Source organism: Microplitis mediator, chromosome 5 (assembly GCF_029852145.1).
Source record: "Microplitis mediator isolate UGA2020A chromosome 5, iyMicMedi2.1, whole genome shotgun sequence".
NCBI classification, from domain to species: Eukaryota; Metazoa; Arthropoda; class Insecta; order Hymenoptera; family Braconidae; genus Microplitis; species Microplitis mediator.
Window position 1 is genome coordinate 8,962,470 of NC_079973.1, and position 21,107 is coordinate 8,983,576.

The 21,107-nt window shown below is 29.6% G+C and overlaps 2 protein-coding genes across 2 annotated transcripts; one reads left to right on the plus strand and one right to left on the minus strand.

The window, feature by feature from the left end:
- Positions 1 to 5,395: 5,395 nt before the first annotated feature.
- On the plus strand, positions 5,396 to 12,482 carry LOC130668967 (protein obstructor-E-like). Its single transcript, XM_057471568.1, has 3 exons — positions 5,396 to 5,643; positions 11,125 to 11,532; positions 11,690 to 12,482. Exons 1-3 carry the CDS (start codon positions 5,592 to 5,594, stop codon positions 11,998 to 12,000), a joined length of 771 nt encoding a protein of 256 aa, XP_057327551.1. The 5' UTR covers positions 5,396 to 5,591; the 3' UTR covers positions 12,001 to 12,482.
- A 1,310-nt stretch (positions 12,483 to 13,792) lies between these two features.
- Positions 13,793 to 20,498, minus strand: LOC130668963 (uncharacterized). The gene is made up of 4 exons (XM_057471564.1): positions 20,204 to 20,498; positions 17,454 to 17,948; positions 16,099 to 16,241; positions 13,793 to 15,949 (listed from the first exon to the last, which is right to left on the minus strand). Exons 1-4 carry the CDS (start codon positions 20,319 to 20,321, stop codon positions 15,326 to 15,328), a joined length of 1,380 nt encoding a protein of 459 aa, XP_057327547.1. The 5' UTR covers positions 20,322 to 20,498; the 3' UTR covers positions 13,793 to 15,325.
- Positions 20,499 to 21,107: the final 609 nt, after the last annotated feature.

Here is a 21,107-nt window from a genome sequence, read left to right on the forward strand (position 1 = left end):
TAAATTGTAGTTCTATTATTAAAAAAAAAATGCGCTTAAACATTATAATTTCTCTAACTCAATCAGTTTCAATCTACAATTATTATAAGTGTAGTGACATTATTAATTTAGTAGAGAAACAGTTTCATTTCATTTGTGATATCTGGCATTACATGAATTTATAATGGTCGGGGCTAGATATATTGATGAATATATTGAATAAAGAAAGTAAATTTCATGCATCAGAGAAAATGAAGCATACTATAGGTCAAGATATACAGTGTGTCCTACAATATATGTACAGACTTTAGGGGTAAAGATAAAATTATAATCTAAAACAATTTTTATCCCTGTCGCACTGATAACCAGGCATTAATTGAGAAAGTAGATAATCATAAGCGCTCTTTAACGGATAAGAAGTAAAAGTGGGGAAGCTAGAAGAGAAACACGGGCTCGCGGACTCGCCCCGCCAACGCTATAGTTAAAACAGCTCTCACAGCATCTAAATAAGGCAATGATTACTTATTTATTCATTTTATTATCTATTTTTGATACTCGGAGAAAACGAGTCTCGAAAATATTATAATATTGAATATATTTAAGTAAGAAATACTAATGTGAGTCAAAGATTGCGTTATTTTTGTTATTTATTACTCTCTAAATCTGAAACAGTGAAAACCACTGAAAAATAGTGTATATACATTAGGGTGTTCGTTATTTCCCAAATCGGTTTTTGACTCTGCAACACCCCTAAAATTTTTAGTACATGGTCTAAAAAAAATTATCCACCCGATAAAAGCCCTTAATATTGATAATAACCCGTGCCACAAATACGATTCATTTCTCATTTAAATAACATGGGGTTTTAGTACTTTTAGCAATTAATTTTTTCTTTGCGAAGCCAGTTGATACATTGCTGCGGCATCAAATTATTTTTGTAAAAAATTGAACGCTCTGCAAAACTTGTTCTTAACATTTTTCGAAAAAATCACTTGCGTCAAAGTTATTCAGGATCAAAGTTGAAATAGAAATAAATTTTTATTTTTTTTTTGTTTTGAACAAAAAATCATCATTATTTATATCAAAATTTATTCTTTATTGCCGAAAATATCTTATTTTGGCTATTTTATAGCAAAAATTAGTGTTAAATATCCCGATAACCAGAAAATGTAAGTAACGATGTAAGTTAAACTTAAAATATAACAAGTAATATTGGTAAAACATGACTACACTGAGAGAAAATTCGATAGTCATTTTAACTAAAAAGACTTCAACTATTAAAAATTAGTTACTAGTACTAATGCGTTAGTATGGCTAACTATTCAGTAGTTGCTCAACCTAAAAAAAATTAATTAAAGCAACTAAAATTTGTCAGTCTCCGAAAATTGTTGTTTTAACTAAAAAAATTTAGTTGATAGTATATGAGTTTTAAAATGAACTATAACTTAATTTTTTTAGTGTATGTAAGTAAAAATTGATTTTATTATAACTGCTGAATTAAAGTTAATATAAAATAGTTGTTATAAATATAAATCTAGTTAATGGAACTAAAATTTTGAAGTTACTATAATTGAGTTAAATGTAGGCAGGAAATGAATTTTTAATTTTTTTTCAAAACTTAATGATTGAGTAAATAAATGTTTTTAAATCGCCAAAAAGTTTTTATCAAAAACTTTTTCTCAAACATATTTTTTTCTGTATTCTTTTAGGAAACTTCAGTTGTTAAAAATATTTTGAAAATAGAAATAAATATTTATATCAATTATTTAAGATAAATTGAAATACTTAAACTGCACTGTCGTACAAAAATTTTCGATTTAAGCATAAAAATATGTTGACTTGAGAAAAAACATTTTTATTCAAGATAAAAATTGTAAGATAATTATCTACTTGGTGCAAGAAAATTTTGATGTTCCGAATCGTTAAAAAAAAAGTGTAGTTATAATTCGCAAAAATATCGGATAATTTAAAAAAATATTTAGGATCCATATTAATAGCTGACAAAAGTTTTTCCTTTAGCTACACTGATAGAAGGATTTAATACTGAGTACTAAATGGATTTAGTAACAAAATTTTTAGTCACACTTATTTGGGAGAACAAAATATTTTGTGCCCATCAATATAATTTATTATAATTTAATAAATCGTTTTGTTGTCTCAATTAAATCTTATTATGGTAAAATAAATATTTGTTTCCACCAATCAGTGCTGCCAGATCGTGCGATATTTTTACCCCTTCCCGTGGTGAAATAGCATGGAGTGTAATGGCAGGAGGGGGTAAAAATATCGCACGTTCTGGCAGCACTGCCACCAACTAAATATTTGGTAATCGGTACTATATATTTGTTTGGTAAGTTTTGTCGGTAGATGGCTTGTTTGGGATTGAAAACTACGTATGTATTTGTGGGAAATATGAGTGTAGCGTATGTGTGTGAATATATCACCGCTTTCACAGTATAGTGCGTTTTGTCTCAATCGGAGTTATATTAGTGTTGTGATTTCCAAATCAATTTAGTGATTTTAAAAACATTAATTTTCAATTGATTTCAACTGAATTATTTTCAATTATGGAGGAGCTCTTAAAATCTTTATTTTTTACGTACAGTATTTTTAATATATAGACAAAATAAAAATATATCAAAGCGTTACAAACTCATTTACTACTAAATGGCTTATATTTCATTTCTCATTGGAGTTTAATTTAAAATTTTTAACTTATTTATATTAAAATTATGTGTGTTATTTGTATAATTAAAACTTATTTAACTAAAAATTTGTTATTTATCTTAAATAAAAAATTATAATAAAATGAGGTTATTTTCTTTATAATACTGTATATTTTTACTTTAAATTATTTATTATTATCATTTTAATTTATCTTAAGTGGAACAATTAGGTTATGCGCTAAAATAAGTTAAAAGAATTAGTTCTTTAATCCTAATAAATGATTTATTGTGCCCCAATAAATCATTTCTTAAATACTACTAAATATTTATTTGGTGGAAATAAATGAGCTTTACTAAATGATTTGGTACCTGTAACCAAATATCTAGTATTGCAAGGTTCGTTACTAAATCATTTAGTAAATACAACCAAATCTTATTAAATACAACTAAATCCTTCTATCAGTTTAATAAGATTCTTCATTTGTACGTTATGAAAACCTAAATGCATCTTTCAAATTTTAGTTTCTCTACACTGTAAAATATTATTGGACTCGGTGTAGTGTAAATGTCTGTGTAAAAATCGGGGTGTGAAAATTACACTAGGTATCGTATTAAATTTAGGCGGTGTGAATTAGAAATTTTTCCTCCGTCAAGCGTGTATATGTGTAATTAAAATGTTCAAAACACGAGTTAATATCTAAATAAAATTGATTAAACCAAGAGAATAATTTCTTGGGAGAAAACAAATGTATGGAGGAGAGGAAAGTCACCGGTACCAGGCAGCAGTTGCGAAAGTAGTTCGATGCTCGCCACGAGATCGCGCCCAGCCGCTGTGTAGTGTCCCTGGCAAGATATATATCTCAGAACTGTTAAATTCCAAAGTTAAAAACAATTTCGGCATCAGTACAACTCTGTCATTTGACAAAGTGACTATTAGATTTTTGGATTGTATTATAGTTTATCCTATATTACATTAAGACATTAATGTTTATTATTAATGGTTCGATAACTAATTTATCTTTGAAATTAAACTTGAACTTTCAAAAAAAAATTAATTCTAATTAAAATTCTATAGAGTCTCTACTTAATAATAAAAACCATGTGAATGGTATATTTGTACGAAAAAAATTATTTATTTAATGGATTTAACTAAAATAGATTCATTGAATAAACTAGAAAATATTGTAATGATACTTAATATGTTTGTTTGCTTTAATGAAAAAGTTATAGATGAATTAACTACCTAAGTTCAGTTTAACAAATTAAAAATTCCGAATTGAATACAAGTTTAAAAATCAATTACATTAACTATTTATATAGTTAATTGAACTAAAACATATTTAACATAACTACTTAGAGATATTTATAATAACTATGTATTGGTGTTGTAGTAACTCCGAAAAAATAGTTAGAGCGCTATTTAACTATCATTTTATAGTTAAATTTACTGGATTTTTCTCTCAGTGTGGATCAACACTTTGTCGATTTTTAAAAATTTGTTGTCTGTCATAAAAGCGACTTAGTTTTACCTTTCAAAAGTTATTTGCGGTTGAAGTCGAATTCATATTAAATTTTGAGATTTTCTTACTTTTCCGGCGAAACTATCAGACCTACTTCAAAATATCGTTAGACATTTTTTGTAGACAATTTTATTCTCTAGAAGTTATTTCTCATGAGGTTTTTTCGAATTCCGCATTGTTTTCTAGTTATTTCTATTTTAATATCAAGCTCTTAAAATCGATCAGAAGACTATTTTTTTATGAGCATGACATTAAAATAAAAATAACTAGAAAACGATGCGGAATTCGAAAAAACTTTATTCAAAATAACTTCTAGGGAATAAAATTGTCTACAAAAAAGGTCCAATGATATTTTGTAATAGGTCTGATAGTTTTGCCGGAAAAGTAAGAAAATCTCAAAATTTAATATGAATTCGACTTCAACCTCAAAAAACTTTTGAGCAAATAGATTCCTCAAAAAATGATAAAAATTTTTTTTTGTAGAGCATTCAATTCCCTACAAAAATATGCCTGTCAATTATTCCTATGACGCATCGTTAGCTACTTATAAAAATCAGAAGACATAATAAAAATTTTTTCCATGTTATTCTTATGGAAAATAGAAAAGTGCGATGAGGAACCTCTTAATGTTAATATTAAGAGCTCTAATTTTCACAGGCGTCTTTTTTTATCTAAATGAAACTTGTGAACCTGTTTCCGAGAAAAAAAAAAAATTTGTTATTTTTCGGATCATCCTAATATTTACATATATATCGACATATATATTTGTTTATATGTTAACATATAGATCCGTATATACGTTGACCTATATGTTTTCATATATATCGACATATATGTTTACATATATCTCCATTCACATACTATTAATTTATAATATATGTATTATATAGTTTTAATTTTATGTAAGCATTTATGTTTTCATCTATACATACATTTATCTAAAAATTTAGTTGACATTTTTTTTTTTGACCATATATATGTTATATATGTGACAAATATCTTGCATATAATTTTCGCATATATATTTTGCCATGCGGAAAAAATGTCTGAACTATGTTATGTTATTATTTACCATTCGATAATATCATCGAATGGTAAATAATAACATAACTGATAGTTCAGACAAAACTCTGGAATGAATAAAAGTGACAAAGGTAACTCCGCGCAGTTTCCTTTATATTAGAGATTCAAGAGGAAGAGTGGGGAGTTCATATAAGACATGTAGTCAAAGGCCTCTTTCAGTGATCAGTTTCTATCCAAAAACCTTCCAGTAAAGTATCTTATCCGCGATACTTTATTTTTTGTAATTACATATTATATTTAGTTCTATGTCGATTAAGTCAACTTTTATGCTTTTGACGTGAAAACAAAAATTCATAGAAACTACTTTTTCATCAAAAATAATCAAAATCTCACTGATATCACAATGAGATTCCATCCAAGTATAATTTTTTTTGTATTACTTATTTTTACTCAAGGTAAGACATATTTTTTTTATTTTTAATAAATATTATTTAGATTTATCAAACATTTTTTTTGCATTATATACTTTTTAAGACTTTCAATTTTATATTAAGCTTCGGAAAAAATTTTTATTTGTTCTTATTTACACAATAGCCTTTTCAATCCCTTTGATATTTAGTACATGTACATAGATATATTTCGATTCTAATGTGATTCTATCTACTAATAGTTTAGTAAAAAAACAAAGTAATGTTGAAATTTAAAATGTCAATTGCATTAGAAGAATATATTTTTAAAAATATCATAAAAAAGATCTTTCACGTTCTTATCATTTACATTGTGTCTATCTTCTGAATATGTTCTTACATGAGAATAATAGAAATGAGAATAGAAATGAAAGAATTCACATCTAACTTTCTAATCTTTTTGTCTCAAAATATTACACCTTTATTACTCACAATGGCAAGGCTTGGCTAAGTTTATACATCTCTTGAGTAAACTTTCTCTTACATCTCACGAGTGAAAATATGAAAGTTGTCCAAACGCCGATCATACTTTCTTTCTCTTTCCCTTCTTTTCATTTACGTTTTTTCTCTCTTGTTTTCGTTTTCGTTTTTAGACTTGTCGATGCGTATAACTTCTTATCGAACATTAACAACTTAGATACACGAAAAAAAAAAATAAACTATAGAAATTGAGAACAACAAGTAACATAATGATACACTGAGAGAAAAAAAAATTTTTTTCAAGTATTTTTTTTACTTATTTCTGTGAATACTTAAAACAAGAAATTTTTCCTAAATTGAAGTATAATATTTCTTATTTTTAGCAACTATTGCTTCGATCTAGTAATATATTACTGGATACATGAGTTACTTGTAACAAGCAATTATTTCTTGAATTAAGTTGACATATTTCTATATTCAAGAAAGCAATTACGTAAGCCAAGAAAAATCTTTCTTTGACCAAGCAATTTTTTTCCAAGTTCGAGAATATATTTTCTCAAGTCAAGAAACTTTATTCTTGGCTAAAGGCATTTTTCGTATTGAGTCAAATAAAAAAGTTCTTGAACTAAAACAAAAAAAATTTTAAACTTAGTAAAAAATTTCTCATCTTAAGTGATTTTTTTTTTCAGTTTGAGAATATTTTGTTCTCAAGTCAAGAATCTTTATTCTTGGCTAAAGACATTTTTTGTATTAAGTCAACAAAAAAAGTTCTCGAACTAAAACAAAAAAAAAGTTTTAAACTAAGTAATAAAATTTCTCAGCCCAACTGATTTTTTTTCCAGTTCGAGAATATTTTTTTCTCAACTTAAGGAATTTTTTATCATGGTGTGACGAGTCACGATATTTTCATATATAAAAAAAAAAATTATTAAAAGAAAAAAAAATAAACGCAAAAAAATATAATGCGTGTAAAAAAAAAATAAATAAAAATAAATAAATTTAAATGAATAAAGAGATAGAGAAAAAATAAGGCGAGTGAAAATAACACAGTGTGCAAACGCAGAGTGCGAAAGAAAAAATTAGTACCAGGAGTCACCGCTAGGCGCAGAAGAGCGCTGCAACATTTTCCTAGTTGGACAGTTAGAATAGAAGTAATAACTTCCGTTCAAAGGTGTGAAAAAGTCACTCTGTCAACTACTCCCAACCGGATAATATCCTAGTAGAAGAGTACAAGTACTCTTGAGGTAAATACTTGTGAGTAGATTTTTGGAATGCTTTTCAGTCATAACTACAACAGCGCAGGGGAATCCGAAGTAGCATCCATACGGATTAAATTTAAATACTAAATATAAATAATTAATTATTGAATTGATCATTTCATATACTAAATAAGGAGATTTAATTATTAAATTTAAGTATTTTGATTACTAAATATAAATTTTTAATTACTGAACTTAAGTCGTTCAAATACTGAATGAAAATTTTCAATTATTATACTTTAGTGTTTTAAGTAGTAAATAAAAACTTATAATTATTAAATTAAAGTATTTTAAATGCTAAATTAAAATATTTCAATATTGATCACGAGTATTTTAAATACTAATCTTTAATTTTTAATTATTGAACTTGAGTATTTTAACTACTAGATGTGACTTTTTATTATTTAATTGGAGTATCTTAATTACTAAATTAAATTTTTTTCATCATTTATTTCAAGTATTTTAAATATTAAATTTTAGTTTTCTATTATTTAACATTAGTATTTTTTTATTAAACCTAAGTTTTTAGTATTAATAGATTTCACAAGTATTTTTACTAGAATTAAGAAATTATTTACTCGGTACTATTTAAGTATCTAAAATACTTGAATCAAGTATTTTTACTTGAAAATATGCACTTTTTTCTCTCAGTGTAAAGTAATAAGTAAAAATTGTCATTCTAAATAGTAATTTTTTCGTTTATGATTAAAACGTGAATAATTACAGGATAAGTATGAAAATTTATTGTCTATGCAAGAAAAATTACTATTTGAACTTTAAAAATCGTAACTAATATTTAGAAAATTGATGATACGTATTATAAAATTTACTATTTGGAATGTGGAAATTCCCCATATTGAGACCCGGGTTTCGGGTTATAATTTCAAACACTAATTTTTAAAGTTTATTTTTTTCTGTGTATTCATTTACTTATACTTCATTATTTTCTGTATTTTATTTAAATTTGTTCTTGTAATTTCAACTATTTCATACATTCGATGGTTTGAGAACTATATTATGACTGTAAAATTTATACTGTGTATTCAATATAATTTTACAAATTCAGATAAAAAATAGACTGATGAAAAAAATATAAAATCTCCACGAATTACCCATTTAACATTTATTAACTCATGTAATAAATACTCTTTTGTAAAAAAATATATAAAATTACGTGGTAAAGTATGAAACAAGACGATTTCAGACGAAGATGAAGAGGGCTTACGTAATCTGAAGTTTGAAATCGTGTTTTGTCTTAAATTACGCTCTACCTTTTTATTAAAACCTGTATATTGAAACTGAGAGTTTTAACGGCTCGAGAAAGGTGTCAAAAAAAGTATTCTTTCTTATATTTTCTCACGAAAATTTTGAATAAAAGATTTAAAAAAAAGATGGAACATCCAAAAGTGCGCACCTCAATCGTTCAAAATTATTATTATCTCATTTTTTAATCATTACATTTATCTTATTTTCATTGTATAATTACAGTGTTTTTTGTTTTATCATTGATTCTAATTTATCTTTAAAATTAATAATTTTTCACTATACCTGCGCCAAAAGTTTTAAATGCTTGCCCTGTTTAGAGGGAAGAACATTGTTTTTTTCTTTTATGAGAAAACAAATGAAAAAAATTAGCGCATGCGCCATTTGTTTCATAAACAGAACCAAAAATTCGAACTTTTAAGTGCACACAGAAAAAACAGATATCTTGAGTCAAGAAAATATTTTTGAAGACAAACGTTTTCAGGAACCAAGTCAAGATTTTCTTGAGCCAAGAGAATTCGTCTTGGTTGGAGAAGATTTCTACTTTATCTGAGAAAATTTAGGTCTCCAAAAAAATTTTCTTAAATCAAGAATATTTACCTTCAGTCGAGAATTTTTTTTTTTGTGTGCAGGTGTGATGAAAAATAGTATACCCACGGAGAAAGGTAGGACGTCTCAATGTGCGTGTTTGTCGTCTTCAGTTCAAGTAGGCAATTATACACGTAGGTTGAAATGTCCTACTTTCCTCCCTAGGTGTATAATATACTCTTTTTTGCCTCTAAACAAGCTAGGAATTTAAAGTTTCGGTGCAGGTATGGTGAAAAAAATATATGTATAATGATTGTATATGTGATTGTACACGATGTATTAAAGCTATACTACTCATGACTGTTACTTATAATAAGTAGGGATTGATCTCTTCAAAAACTGACGGAAAAAAGTCATTTGTTGGATCTGGTAATGTCTGACTGGTCTGACTAAGCTCTTAAGAAAAATTTTGGCGACCGTGCGACCTCTATCGAGATTCGTAGTTATTCCTTACCAGAATTTTTATGTCACTTGTATGTAAAAAATAACTTCCCTTTGTTTGAAAATTTTCAATTTTCTTAGCAGAAAGTTGAAAATATAATTTTTCATCACGATGTTTATGGATATATCATATAAGAAGCATACATACCTATGTATTTGTCTGATGCATTTGAGCAACATATTTATGTATGCCTAGATGATCCATTATTGGCACTCAAGTTTTTATTGCGTCAAACTTACAAAGTAAAATTGAATGTCGAAATATTTGTAAAAATACTTTTTTTTCAAGTTCTAGACAATTAAGTATATTTTGGGATAGTTTTTTTTAGTCTCTGTTTTTTTTTATTTATAATTTATTTCAAATATGACTCCGGTTGTTTTAGATGTCACGTATTTTTTTTATCTAATCCCACTGTCTCACTACTGCTGCTGTCAGTAGTTAGTGGAAAAAGAAGAAAAATGAATAATAATAATAAAATGGCTGCTAAAAATAGATAATCATAAATGCAAACATATAAATGAACATGTATGTAATCTTAAAGGTCAACGTATATACGAAGATATATGTCAACATATAAATAAGTATATATGTCGACATATGTGATCATATATGTGAAAAGCGTGTTGGGACGTATCTTAAATTTGTTCTCCAGAATGTGTAGAAATACTTCACGTATATATCTTTACTAGATATGGTAATAATTTCATATCTAACTAATGTGTAGTCAATAAAAACTTTCTCGAAGATAACCCTGCTTAGAAAATCTTATAGAATCCATTAGATTCTCATAAATTTCTACAGAAATTTTATAAGAATAAATGAGTTCTATGAGAAGTGCTATAGTTAAGTATAGGGCCTTATACATACAGTTATAAGAATCTATCGGATTTTTTAAGCAGGGAATAAGAAAGATTAGATTAGATTAGAAAATAGATTTATTGTTCAGGGTGGTTGAACAAAATACAATTGATTTATAGAATAATAAAAATTATAAGCAAATTAAAGAGGGAGAGAAGGGGAAAGGGGGCGAAGAGAGAGAAAGTGTTGAGAAGAAGGGATTTTAAAAGATGGAGAGCCATTTTGAGTAAAAAATGCATACAATCCTGATTAGTGACTGTTTGTATGTGTGATGAGTTATTAAGAACCAACCGTTGTCATAGAGACTATTGTCGTAACAACCGTTGCCATAGCAACTGTTGCTATACTGACTATTGTCATAGCAACCATTTCTACGGGCCAATTGTTAGGCGGGAATAGTAATTAGGTAAAAAAATTCATTTTGAAAAGGAATCCCTGAAAGCCGTTCTTAGTGGCTGTCTGTGTCACAACAGGAATGTTTATGTCAAATTTAAAGTCAATAGGACCAATAACTTTGAAAATTATGTGATGAGTGAATGAGTGAGTGAGCGATTGATATTTCGCTTTTATATATTTATAGATAAATATTACTTAAACGAAGTATTTGATCAAATTTATTATGACATTTTTTATTTTAAGGACTGGCACAAAAAGAACAGCAAGAAGACCCGTGTCAAACAAAGGCTCGAGTAGTCGGGGACATCGATTATTGTGACCGTTATTGGGAGTGCATTAATGGCCGTCCTGAACTATTTGATTGCCCAAATGGACTAGTATTTGCCGGAAAACATCGCGGTGTTACAGAGGGTTGTGATTATCCTTGGAGAGCTAATTATTGCGATGGAAAAAGACAAGCAAATCCACCAATCGGTGCCGAGCATTGTGACTGGCTTTATGGAATTTTCGGACATGAAACATCTTGTACCAGATATTGGACTTGTTGGAATGGAACGTCCACGGAACAGTTGTGCATCGGTGGACTGTTATACAATGAAAGATCAAGATCTTGTGATTGGCCTGAAAATGTTGACGGCTGTCAAAAACATCGTGAGTTCATTTATAATAGAGAAATAAATTTAAACTTTTGGAAGCCAAATATCAGTCAAAGTCGTATTTAATTTATTGTTTATGATTTTTTTTTTTTGAGAATTTTATACTAATATACTAATCACTTCAAAATTTTAAAATTATTGATGTATTTCAGCTCTCTGTAATGATGATGCAAATGGCAACGTACCACTTGGAAAGTCTTGTAATCGGTATTGGCAATGCCAAGGTGGCTACCCTCGTCTCCAGAGATGTCCAGCAATGCTTGTCTTTGACAGAAGATCTTTAAGATGTGTGGTTCCCCCAACTGAAGATTGCGATGTGCCAACGACTCCACCTACTTTGGACGGTGAATTACCGGATGATCGCAACGAACAAGAACCTGAAGAAGAAAATCTTCCTCCAGGTGTACCTCCCTTACCATCTGGAGCTGTACCTATACCCTTGAGAGCTCGACCAAGGAACTAAAACCTAGCAATTAAAATAATCACGATCTAAAGTAATAACAGCGTATTTTCGTAATTGCTAAATTGAAACAATTTTTTAATGTTTCCTACATAATATAATAATTATTGACGAAAGAAAAAATCAAAACATATTTTTAATTATAAAACAATTTTCTTTATAAAAGTTTTTAAGGTAGGAACTAGATTATCTTAAAGTATTTTAACAACGAATTTGATGGAAAAATATATTCTTCGACATTTGCAATATTTGAACTATCCATTTTCTAATCTTACAGATAGAATATAAAAATATTAAAACATTCTATTACTTCGTTCAAAATATGACTTTTAGAAACAAGAAGCTTTTTTTTTTTGTTGCACATATGAAACTTTTGCGATTTAAAGAATGTTGTAAATAATTTTAAGTATTGTGAAGGAAATTTTGTTATTTTTACAGTACTTTTTAGAAAACAATGTATCTGTACACTGATAATTTTAGATTACTGAAATAAAAAACACTTTATATTTTTCTAAAAACTTAAATTCCAAGTTTTTAAGTAATTATACAGTTATTGATTATTAAAATAAATGGGTAGTAGCCAGTTGCGTATTGAAGTTAGATTCCACCCTGGGTTATTATAATTTAAAGTGGTCGCTTTTCGGCTACCATATTTATAGACATTTTAAAAATTACTAATTTGCTTATATTGTTGATGAAAATTTTGACGAAATCTCCTTCAAAGATGATTTTCGGAAAATACTGGTAATAGCCCCTGGTTAAGAATTCCGATTGGGATCCGATTAAAATCCGATTGGGATCCGATTGAGTATAATCGGAATGAATCGGTTTCAATCGGAAAAAGTGCATAAAAATAAAAATATTATTTTTCGATTGAATCCCATTCAAAATTATTAATCGGAATGAATCGATTCCAATCGGAAAATAATAGCGAAATAAAATTATTATTTTCCGATTGGAACCGGTTCATTCCGATAAACATTTTGATTGGGATTCACTAGGTTTCAATCGAAAAATAATATATTTTTCGGAAATTTCCGATTCAATCGGAAATTTCCGATCAAATCCTATTGAAGTAAATCGGATTTCTCAACCAGGGAGTGAACTCGGGTAAGTGTAAAGAACATTTGAACTGAAGCCCAAACTTGTACAGGTTTTACAGTTAAAAAATTAGGAGCATTTATCAGCTTTAATGTTGCCGCGAGACGAGACGAGCCTGACTAGAAATTACTTTGCAAACGTCCACTGTATGTATCTGAACCTCTTTGGGTCCCAATGGGGCATTCCCAATAGAGAAATCCTTATGAGGGCCCAAACAGAACCCAATCGGGAAATCCCAAACAAAAATAAAATAATTCATGGTCAGTATTTCCCGATTGGGTTCTGTGTAGGACTTAAGTAGGAAATGCCAACAGGGAAATAAAAGAATTATTGTAATTTTTTTCCAATTGGGTTCTGTGTGGGAAATCCCATCGTGGAAATAAAAGAATTATTGTAATTTTTCCCAATTAGGTTCTGTGTGGGACATTAAAGTGTTTCCTCCGTTGTAACATGATGGAAGTTATGAAAATTACGATGTTACATCGTAAAGAGAAATGATTTAATCCATGCTAAGTTTATATCTATATATTAGTCGATTTAAATTGTTTTAAATCATTTCAAATTGTTTTGAATCATTTCAAATAATTTTTCTTAATCAGGGATGCTAGTTACTTAAAAAACTAATTGTTATCAGCATCACGATTTATCCAATCAATATATTTAGGGTAAATAAAAACAAACGGCATATTAGCACTAAAATCGAATGTAATTTTTATTATTCTATAAACTTAAAAAAAAAGATTACAAATAAGCATTCGAAAATGAAATACACACTAAAACTTTCACTGAAATTCGCTGAATCTTATAGTGTACGTTTCACGTCTGTATGTTAAGTACACAGAGAGACATTTATAGTAGCTATTCCTAGTACCTTTATGAAATATTCCATTCCGTTATAGTAATAATTACTTGGAATATGGGATATAGGCCCATACTTTCTGGGAAAAGTTTCCATAACTTTGGAAACAATTCCTCTCATTATGGTAACAGTTCCCATATCGCATGTGACAAAATTATGGTAATGATAACAGTTATGGTAATGATAACATTGTAACGGTTCCTAAGTGCATATGGGAATACATCCTATATATTATGGTAACCATTTCCATATTATGGTAACCATTTACATAATATGGCAATCGTTGCCATGATACTATGGTAAATGTTACCAAATATTATAGTAATAGTTCCCATAGTGTATGGAAATTATTACCGGAAGATTATGGTAATGGTTACCATACATTACTGTAATGATTACTACAATATTATAGTAATGGTTACTATAATTTTATGGTAATACTTACCATAATATTATGGGAGTGATTACCATACTATTACAGGAACAATCACCATAGTGACATAGTAACGATTACCATAATTCCATAAGAACTATTCCCAGTAACGACATTGATGTAAATTTGATGTCAGAATGACGTTAGGCCATGTCATCATTTACGTAAGATATGAGTCACGAATGAGTTAGGTGTGACTCAGTATTTCGCACTTTTTTTATCTAAGATTATGACGTAACCATGACGTAAATCTGATGGCATATGGGTGATATCAAAATCCGCCCGGAAAAAATATTTTTGAAAAAAAAAAAAAAAAATTGAAATATTGAACTTTTAATTTGATTATTATCGCGCGAATGCATTACAAATTTAGAAACAAGATGTGATAACATATATATCCGGAATTCCGATATCATGTAGGAATTATACCCATAATTACAGGAATGATTTTCATAATATGTATGGGTGCCGTTTCTATAATTGGCATGTTTAAAAAACCAGTTACCATGCGTTATGGGAACCATCCCTATAGTATATTATACAGTGCTCCCCCCTAAGATATCAGACTCGGGGCTCTGATTCCAAGAAAAATATCTTAGAGAGGTACCCCTTCCACTCTTAAAAAGTGGAACTATTAAAAATAGAAGCATGCGCAGTCTTACTATCTATAAGTATATCTATGTGTATGTAAACAGCTGACTTATAGTATAGTAGCGGCTCAAGCGCATGCGCAAGTTAGTTCCACTGTGTGTAGTGGGGAAACTGAATTGAGGCAAAATGATATTTTACAGAGGGATATCTTGGAGGGGGGGGAGGGGGAGCACTGTAATTGTTACCATAAATTTCTTTCCGTGTAGTTTTTGTGTTTACTCGTCATGAAAACAAACGTCTTCTTTTTTATTAGTATAGAAGATTTATATTTACGTTTAAGAAAATTAATTACACTTTGCAGTAGTATAATTTTCACATGACTCAGATATTCGATCATACGCAAAACCTACATCACATGCTATAAATTGTGGTCTGCCATTTTTGCAAACAACAACATTCGTACATGCTTCATCTAGCCGTAAAATTTTTTCATTTTCACAGGGAAATTTTGTCCATTCAGTTGGAATAACATGTGCAGTTCCCTTCTGATCATGGACCACCGATGTCTCTGCAGGAACTTCTTGGAAAAGCTTAGTAGCATCTCCAGATACGATTTTTTTCTCGCGCTGTTGATCATTCCGTTCGGGTAGTAGAACCGTAGACCGTTGGTTTCTTATTTCTGATCTTAATCCCCACTGATTTTGAGGATATGGTCCAGGTGGAAAAGTCACTGGAGGTGGTTGTCGAGAAGGTTCTGTTGATTGGAATCCATTAGGGCGTGAATTGACTGGCATTAATCCATTTGAGGATGAACTGCTAAACTCATTGGGAAATGAAGTACTTAATGAATTTCCATCCGAAAAACTTTCTGAACCATTCGGATTTCCAGTTGGTTGTAATAAAACTGGCTCAGGTGTTGCTGCACCTTGACAGTCAACATTGTATGGATAGTCGCAAACACTCACATCCTATAATATAATTTTAGATTTACATATATAATGGAGACAACAAATTATTCGTTTAAGAATAAAGTAAATATTTCAACAATAAATTTTGTTGGGTAGAAAAAGATTATACTATGATCCGGAGATGAACGATGTTTGCAGTCATTACTTACATCATTGTAGACCAATCCTCGTGGACAGCTGAATTTGATTGGGCTCCCTGCCAGACATATATAGAATTCCGAACAGTTTGTTTGACTCCTATAACGTCCATTAGGATCTGGACATCTTCGAGTATTCGGTTGTAAAGATGGTTCTGAAAGTATAATATATTCATCATTCTAAGAATAAATATAACTTTTTCATTTGTAACACTTCTGATTTTAATTTTCGAAAAAATTCGTCTAGGAATTAAACGACTTTTACAAATATCTAAGATAATGTTATCTGATTGCTAAAATAAAAGGTAGATTTTTTTAACTAAATGTTTATTTACACTCTACACGGTAAAAAATATATGGCGTTCAACACCAAGCTGGTATGGTCTCAAGACATACTCAAATAGTATATAAAATATTCCAAGACAGTATTGTAACGAGTCCCAGAAGTATGGCGTTATTTACTATACTGTATAGTACTGGAGCAATTGTATTGTTCACACGTATGCATAGCAGGCACGGCGAAACAGCACGGTCGTGAGACCCATACTACAATGCCGAGGGCACAATGCTACTAGTTTTTCCTGCCATTCCTCGCAGATTTGAATCACGGTGGAAACACGGTGGGTTTGTTCCATTTTACCACTGTGATTACGCAGTGTATCCACCGTGATTCCACGGTGGCTTGACCACTGTGTATCCACGGTGTTTCCACTGTGATTACGTGGTGGATACATCGTGGAACCACGGTGGTGAAATAGCACAAAGCCACTGTGGAATCATGGTGGATACACCGCGTAATCACAGTGGAATCACCGTGTATACCCAGTGGTCAAGCCACCGTGGAATCGCGGTGGATACACCGCGTAATCACGGTGGATACACTGTGTATACCCGGTGGTGAAATGGAACAAACACACCGTGTAACCACGGTGGATCCACGGTGTTTACATTTCCACGGTGTTTCCACCGTGATTCAAATCTGCGAGGGTATAATTTCTGGCGTGTCAATCAATGTATGCTATCGCATTACTACTAAACCTATATAGATGTCGTTAGACTAGGTTTATCGGCCAGAAGCAATGTGGCCTGACGGCCATACTGACATTGCGGCGTCCGCGACAACTATTGCCAATGTTACTGTTCCCGCAATGTTTGAATCATCTATGTATACAATTTCATAACCTATAAGAATCTTCGATACCATACAGTATGGCGTCGACGGCCATACTGGAATAGTGATATCCGCAAAATATTTCTTACCGTGTACCTAGCTCATAGTCATTGTTCGAATTTCAACCAATTTTCCAGAATTTATAAATAAATATATGTAATTTTTTTCCTCAATATATTCAATGCGGAAAACTTACTTGGAGTAGGCCCAGGACGGTCACCACAATTAACATTTTGTTCGAAGTCGCATAAACCAGTAAAATCATTGAACAGCAAGTTATTGGGACATGGCTGCTCAATTACAACATCATCCCAACAGTTTAAATAATTGGAACAGCTATTCATACTCGGAAATTGTCCCCTAGCAGCTAAACATCCAGGTGCAGGAATCTGTTGTCCGGTTTGTCCTTGCTCTTCTGGTCGATCAGCTTCCGATGGCATGTCCGGTTCTTGAGTTTGTCCAAATTGATAAAGCTCATCAGGTTGATTAGGTCTCAAAATAACGCTCATATTATTTTCTGGAAATCCAGGATAGAATTGTCGAACTACGTTCGTTGGAGGCTGATTTGGCGAGCTATTGGATACTGCTCCCATTTCATTTTTTAGGTTTATTTTGTCTGTTTGCTTGTTTAAAGACGGAAACTCATTTTGTTCGTCTACTTCCGTGACATCTGCATCATCCCACGTATTTCCTATAGTTAAGATTGAAATTTTAGAGATTTGTTAAAAGTTTCTTTTCAGTTGATATTAATTATTAAGGCAATATGTATATTTCTAATATATTAATTTAATTGATGAATACGACATGAACGAACTAATATGCTTAAATACAACAATCATACTTTTTTCAACAATGATCTAAATTTTTTTCACAAAAAAATGTTAATTACGGTTAAAAAAAAATGTTTTTCTTTTTATCTTAATTTGAGAAAAAAAAAATTTTCAATCTTTACAATGCAGTTACAAAAATCTTGTTTTCTTACATAAAAACAGAAAAAATTTCTATTAGAGAAAAAACATAAATATCATATTTAGTTGACCTAATGAAAGCTTGGGATTTTTTTCCACCACGGGTTCTTTCCCAACCCTTTAAATTTTGCTTTTATTTTATTTTTTTTTTTTTTTAAATGTTCTTCGAACATTTTCCAAAATTTCTTTTGCAAATATAATTGAGTATTATTTTTAATATTTTTTGGTAAACTTTTTCAAAAATCGAGTGTCAGTCGAAATATTATTATGATTTTTGTTTTACAAGAAAAAATATCAAAAATGTTTTTCTTCCTTTGTATCCAATAATTATGTAAAATGTAATTTTTCTTTATGTAAATTACTTACAAAGAAATTAAATTCAATTAAATTTACAGTCGAACTCCATTAACTCGGATTCCACTATTTCGAAACTTCCCCTCAATCTTGACCCCCACTACGAGCTACGATTCATGAATATGCAAGTGCACATACGCTGTAGTTTATTTCTTAAAGGAGAAGGGGCATTCCATAAGTCGAAATTTCCAGGAAATTTCTGCTCCTCAGTAGACTAACTGTCCGAGTTAATGAAATTCGACTGTATTTGAATCCAGAAATTTTTTTTACACCTATTTTAGGGAATACACCATTTTTTCTGCAAAAATTAACTTTCTTTTTGACGGCAGCTGAAAATTTTTCTATTTACTTTAAATATCAATAAAAAATAAAATTTAGCATATATAAGTCCTCGAAAACTTGATATTTCTTTAAGTACCCCATTTTGCCCCCTATCCTCCAGATATACATGAGGGTGCGTCATTTCAGAGGTATATTTTTTATTATTAAGTGCTTGTGGGAAAAATCATAGTTCACCACAAAAAAGTAATTTTTACGCAAAAAAAAAAAAAAATCCTACTTCGATTAAATTATTAAGACCTAGCTCATTGAAAAATTAGATTTCCCATTTTAATAACACAGAAATTTTTTGTTAACTTTGAGTTTTTTCAACTTGTTAACAGATCAATAGATCAATAGACCAATACTCATTCTTAAAGGAAATTGACAGCTCTACAAAAAAGAAATCATTTTTTAACAAATCTACCGAACCCGTTCATAAGTTTATTCAACTTAAAGTTCAAATAAAGTACAATGAATTTCAATATTTTTGACTTTTTTGGCGAAACTATTAGACATAACAAAATGTCATAGGATCTTTTCATCTACAAATTTTTAAAAATGTCAATAAGCTATTTAGTTATTTGCATTTAAACGTCAATTTATTTTTTAAAATCGTGTTTTGTTTTTGATTGATTGTAAAAATAAAAATTGTATATTTTTTTGCTTAAAGTTTCTTAAGAATGATTGAAAAAAATTAATTTACTTATTCAAGAGACAATCACAGATTGGTATTTTTAACTTTTGCTAAAAAATATCCGTTGAATAACGGGACCATTTTTATCGAAGTTCAGTCAACTATTTCCGAGTAAAAGTTTAAAATATCAATTTGTGATTGTCTCTTGAATGAGTAAAATAATTTTTTTCAATACTTTTGAAATAACTTTAAGCAAAAAAATCTATAATTTTTATTTTTGCAATTAATCAAAGTTAGAACACGATTTTTTTTGCGCGAAAATTTTTCTTTTTTAGTGAACTCTAATTTTTTCCACAAGCACTTAAAAAAAAAAAAAAATGTTGCTCTGAAATGATGCACCCTAAAATATATATATATATATATATATATATATATATATATATATATATATATATATATATACTTACATTTCAGCGACTCGATTAAAATTTTATGTTAATATTACATCATTTAATTCTATTCTCTTAAGATGGATAAGTGAAAAGTATTGCGAATCAGTCTAAAGTATATCACTGATTGAATTAGTGATATACTTGAAACTGTTTGTGCAATAAATATTCACTGATTTGCAGTACTTTTCACTGATTCATTTTAAGAGTGTACGTTTACCTTCTTGCTGCTTCGGAAAGGGTAGTTGCCTTGCACGGTACTTTAAGTAGTTCCTACTTCTTGTTGTGGCTTCGATATTGGCCACAAGTATAATTAATAAAAGAATGAAAGGTTTCATTGTATCTTCGTCGAATCGCAAGATAATGATTTAAAAAAAACGCGTACTTAAATATATATTTGAAATTTTAAGTAATTTTAAAACCTCTAAATTAGTGATTAAAAATTGACTGGTAACTGGTATATGCTGCAGACAAACTCACATTCTTGGTTCCTTTCCTGATGCTTTATAGACAGGACCTCAGTCGGCAAAGACTTACATAGGGCGACCCCCACCATCGTCATATGAAGAATTTCGGGACACCAATTAAACTTATACAGGACTTCACGGCTGTTGCTTGCAGGACGTGCACCTTGTATTTGTTGGTTTATTTTCTACCTACCATCTTCTTTTTGTAGGTACCCAAGTTTGAATTCCACTATATAGTTTATTATGAAGATATATAAATAACAATCCAATTTCATTGTTATATGCTGCAACTTTATAAACTTTTCTTGATATACCAAGTGTAATTATAAAATCTACTTTGGTTTTTGAATATAAAGTATTTTCAGAAACGATTTAAAATAATATAATTTGAAGATATTTTTATGAGAAACAGTTCATATGAGTAATCGTGCGTGAATAAGTAAAAAAAAAGAATTGATTTACTAAACATAGGAATAAAAATTTTGATGAATCATTTGTGGATGTACTCATACATGCATAGTTGAGAATTTCATGCACTTGCGTGGAAAAATCTGCTGGTAACTTAATTTATTTCAGCCATTTTACACAATCCAACAATTAAACTTATATTAATTGCGTTTTTTCAGCTCAACCGAAAACTTGTGTAAGCCAAAATAA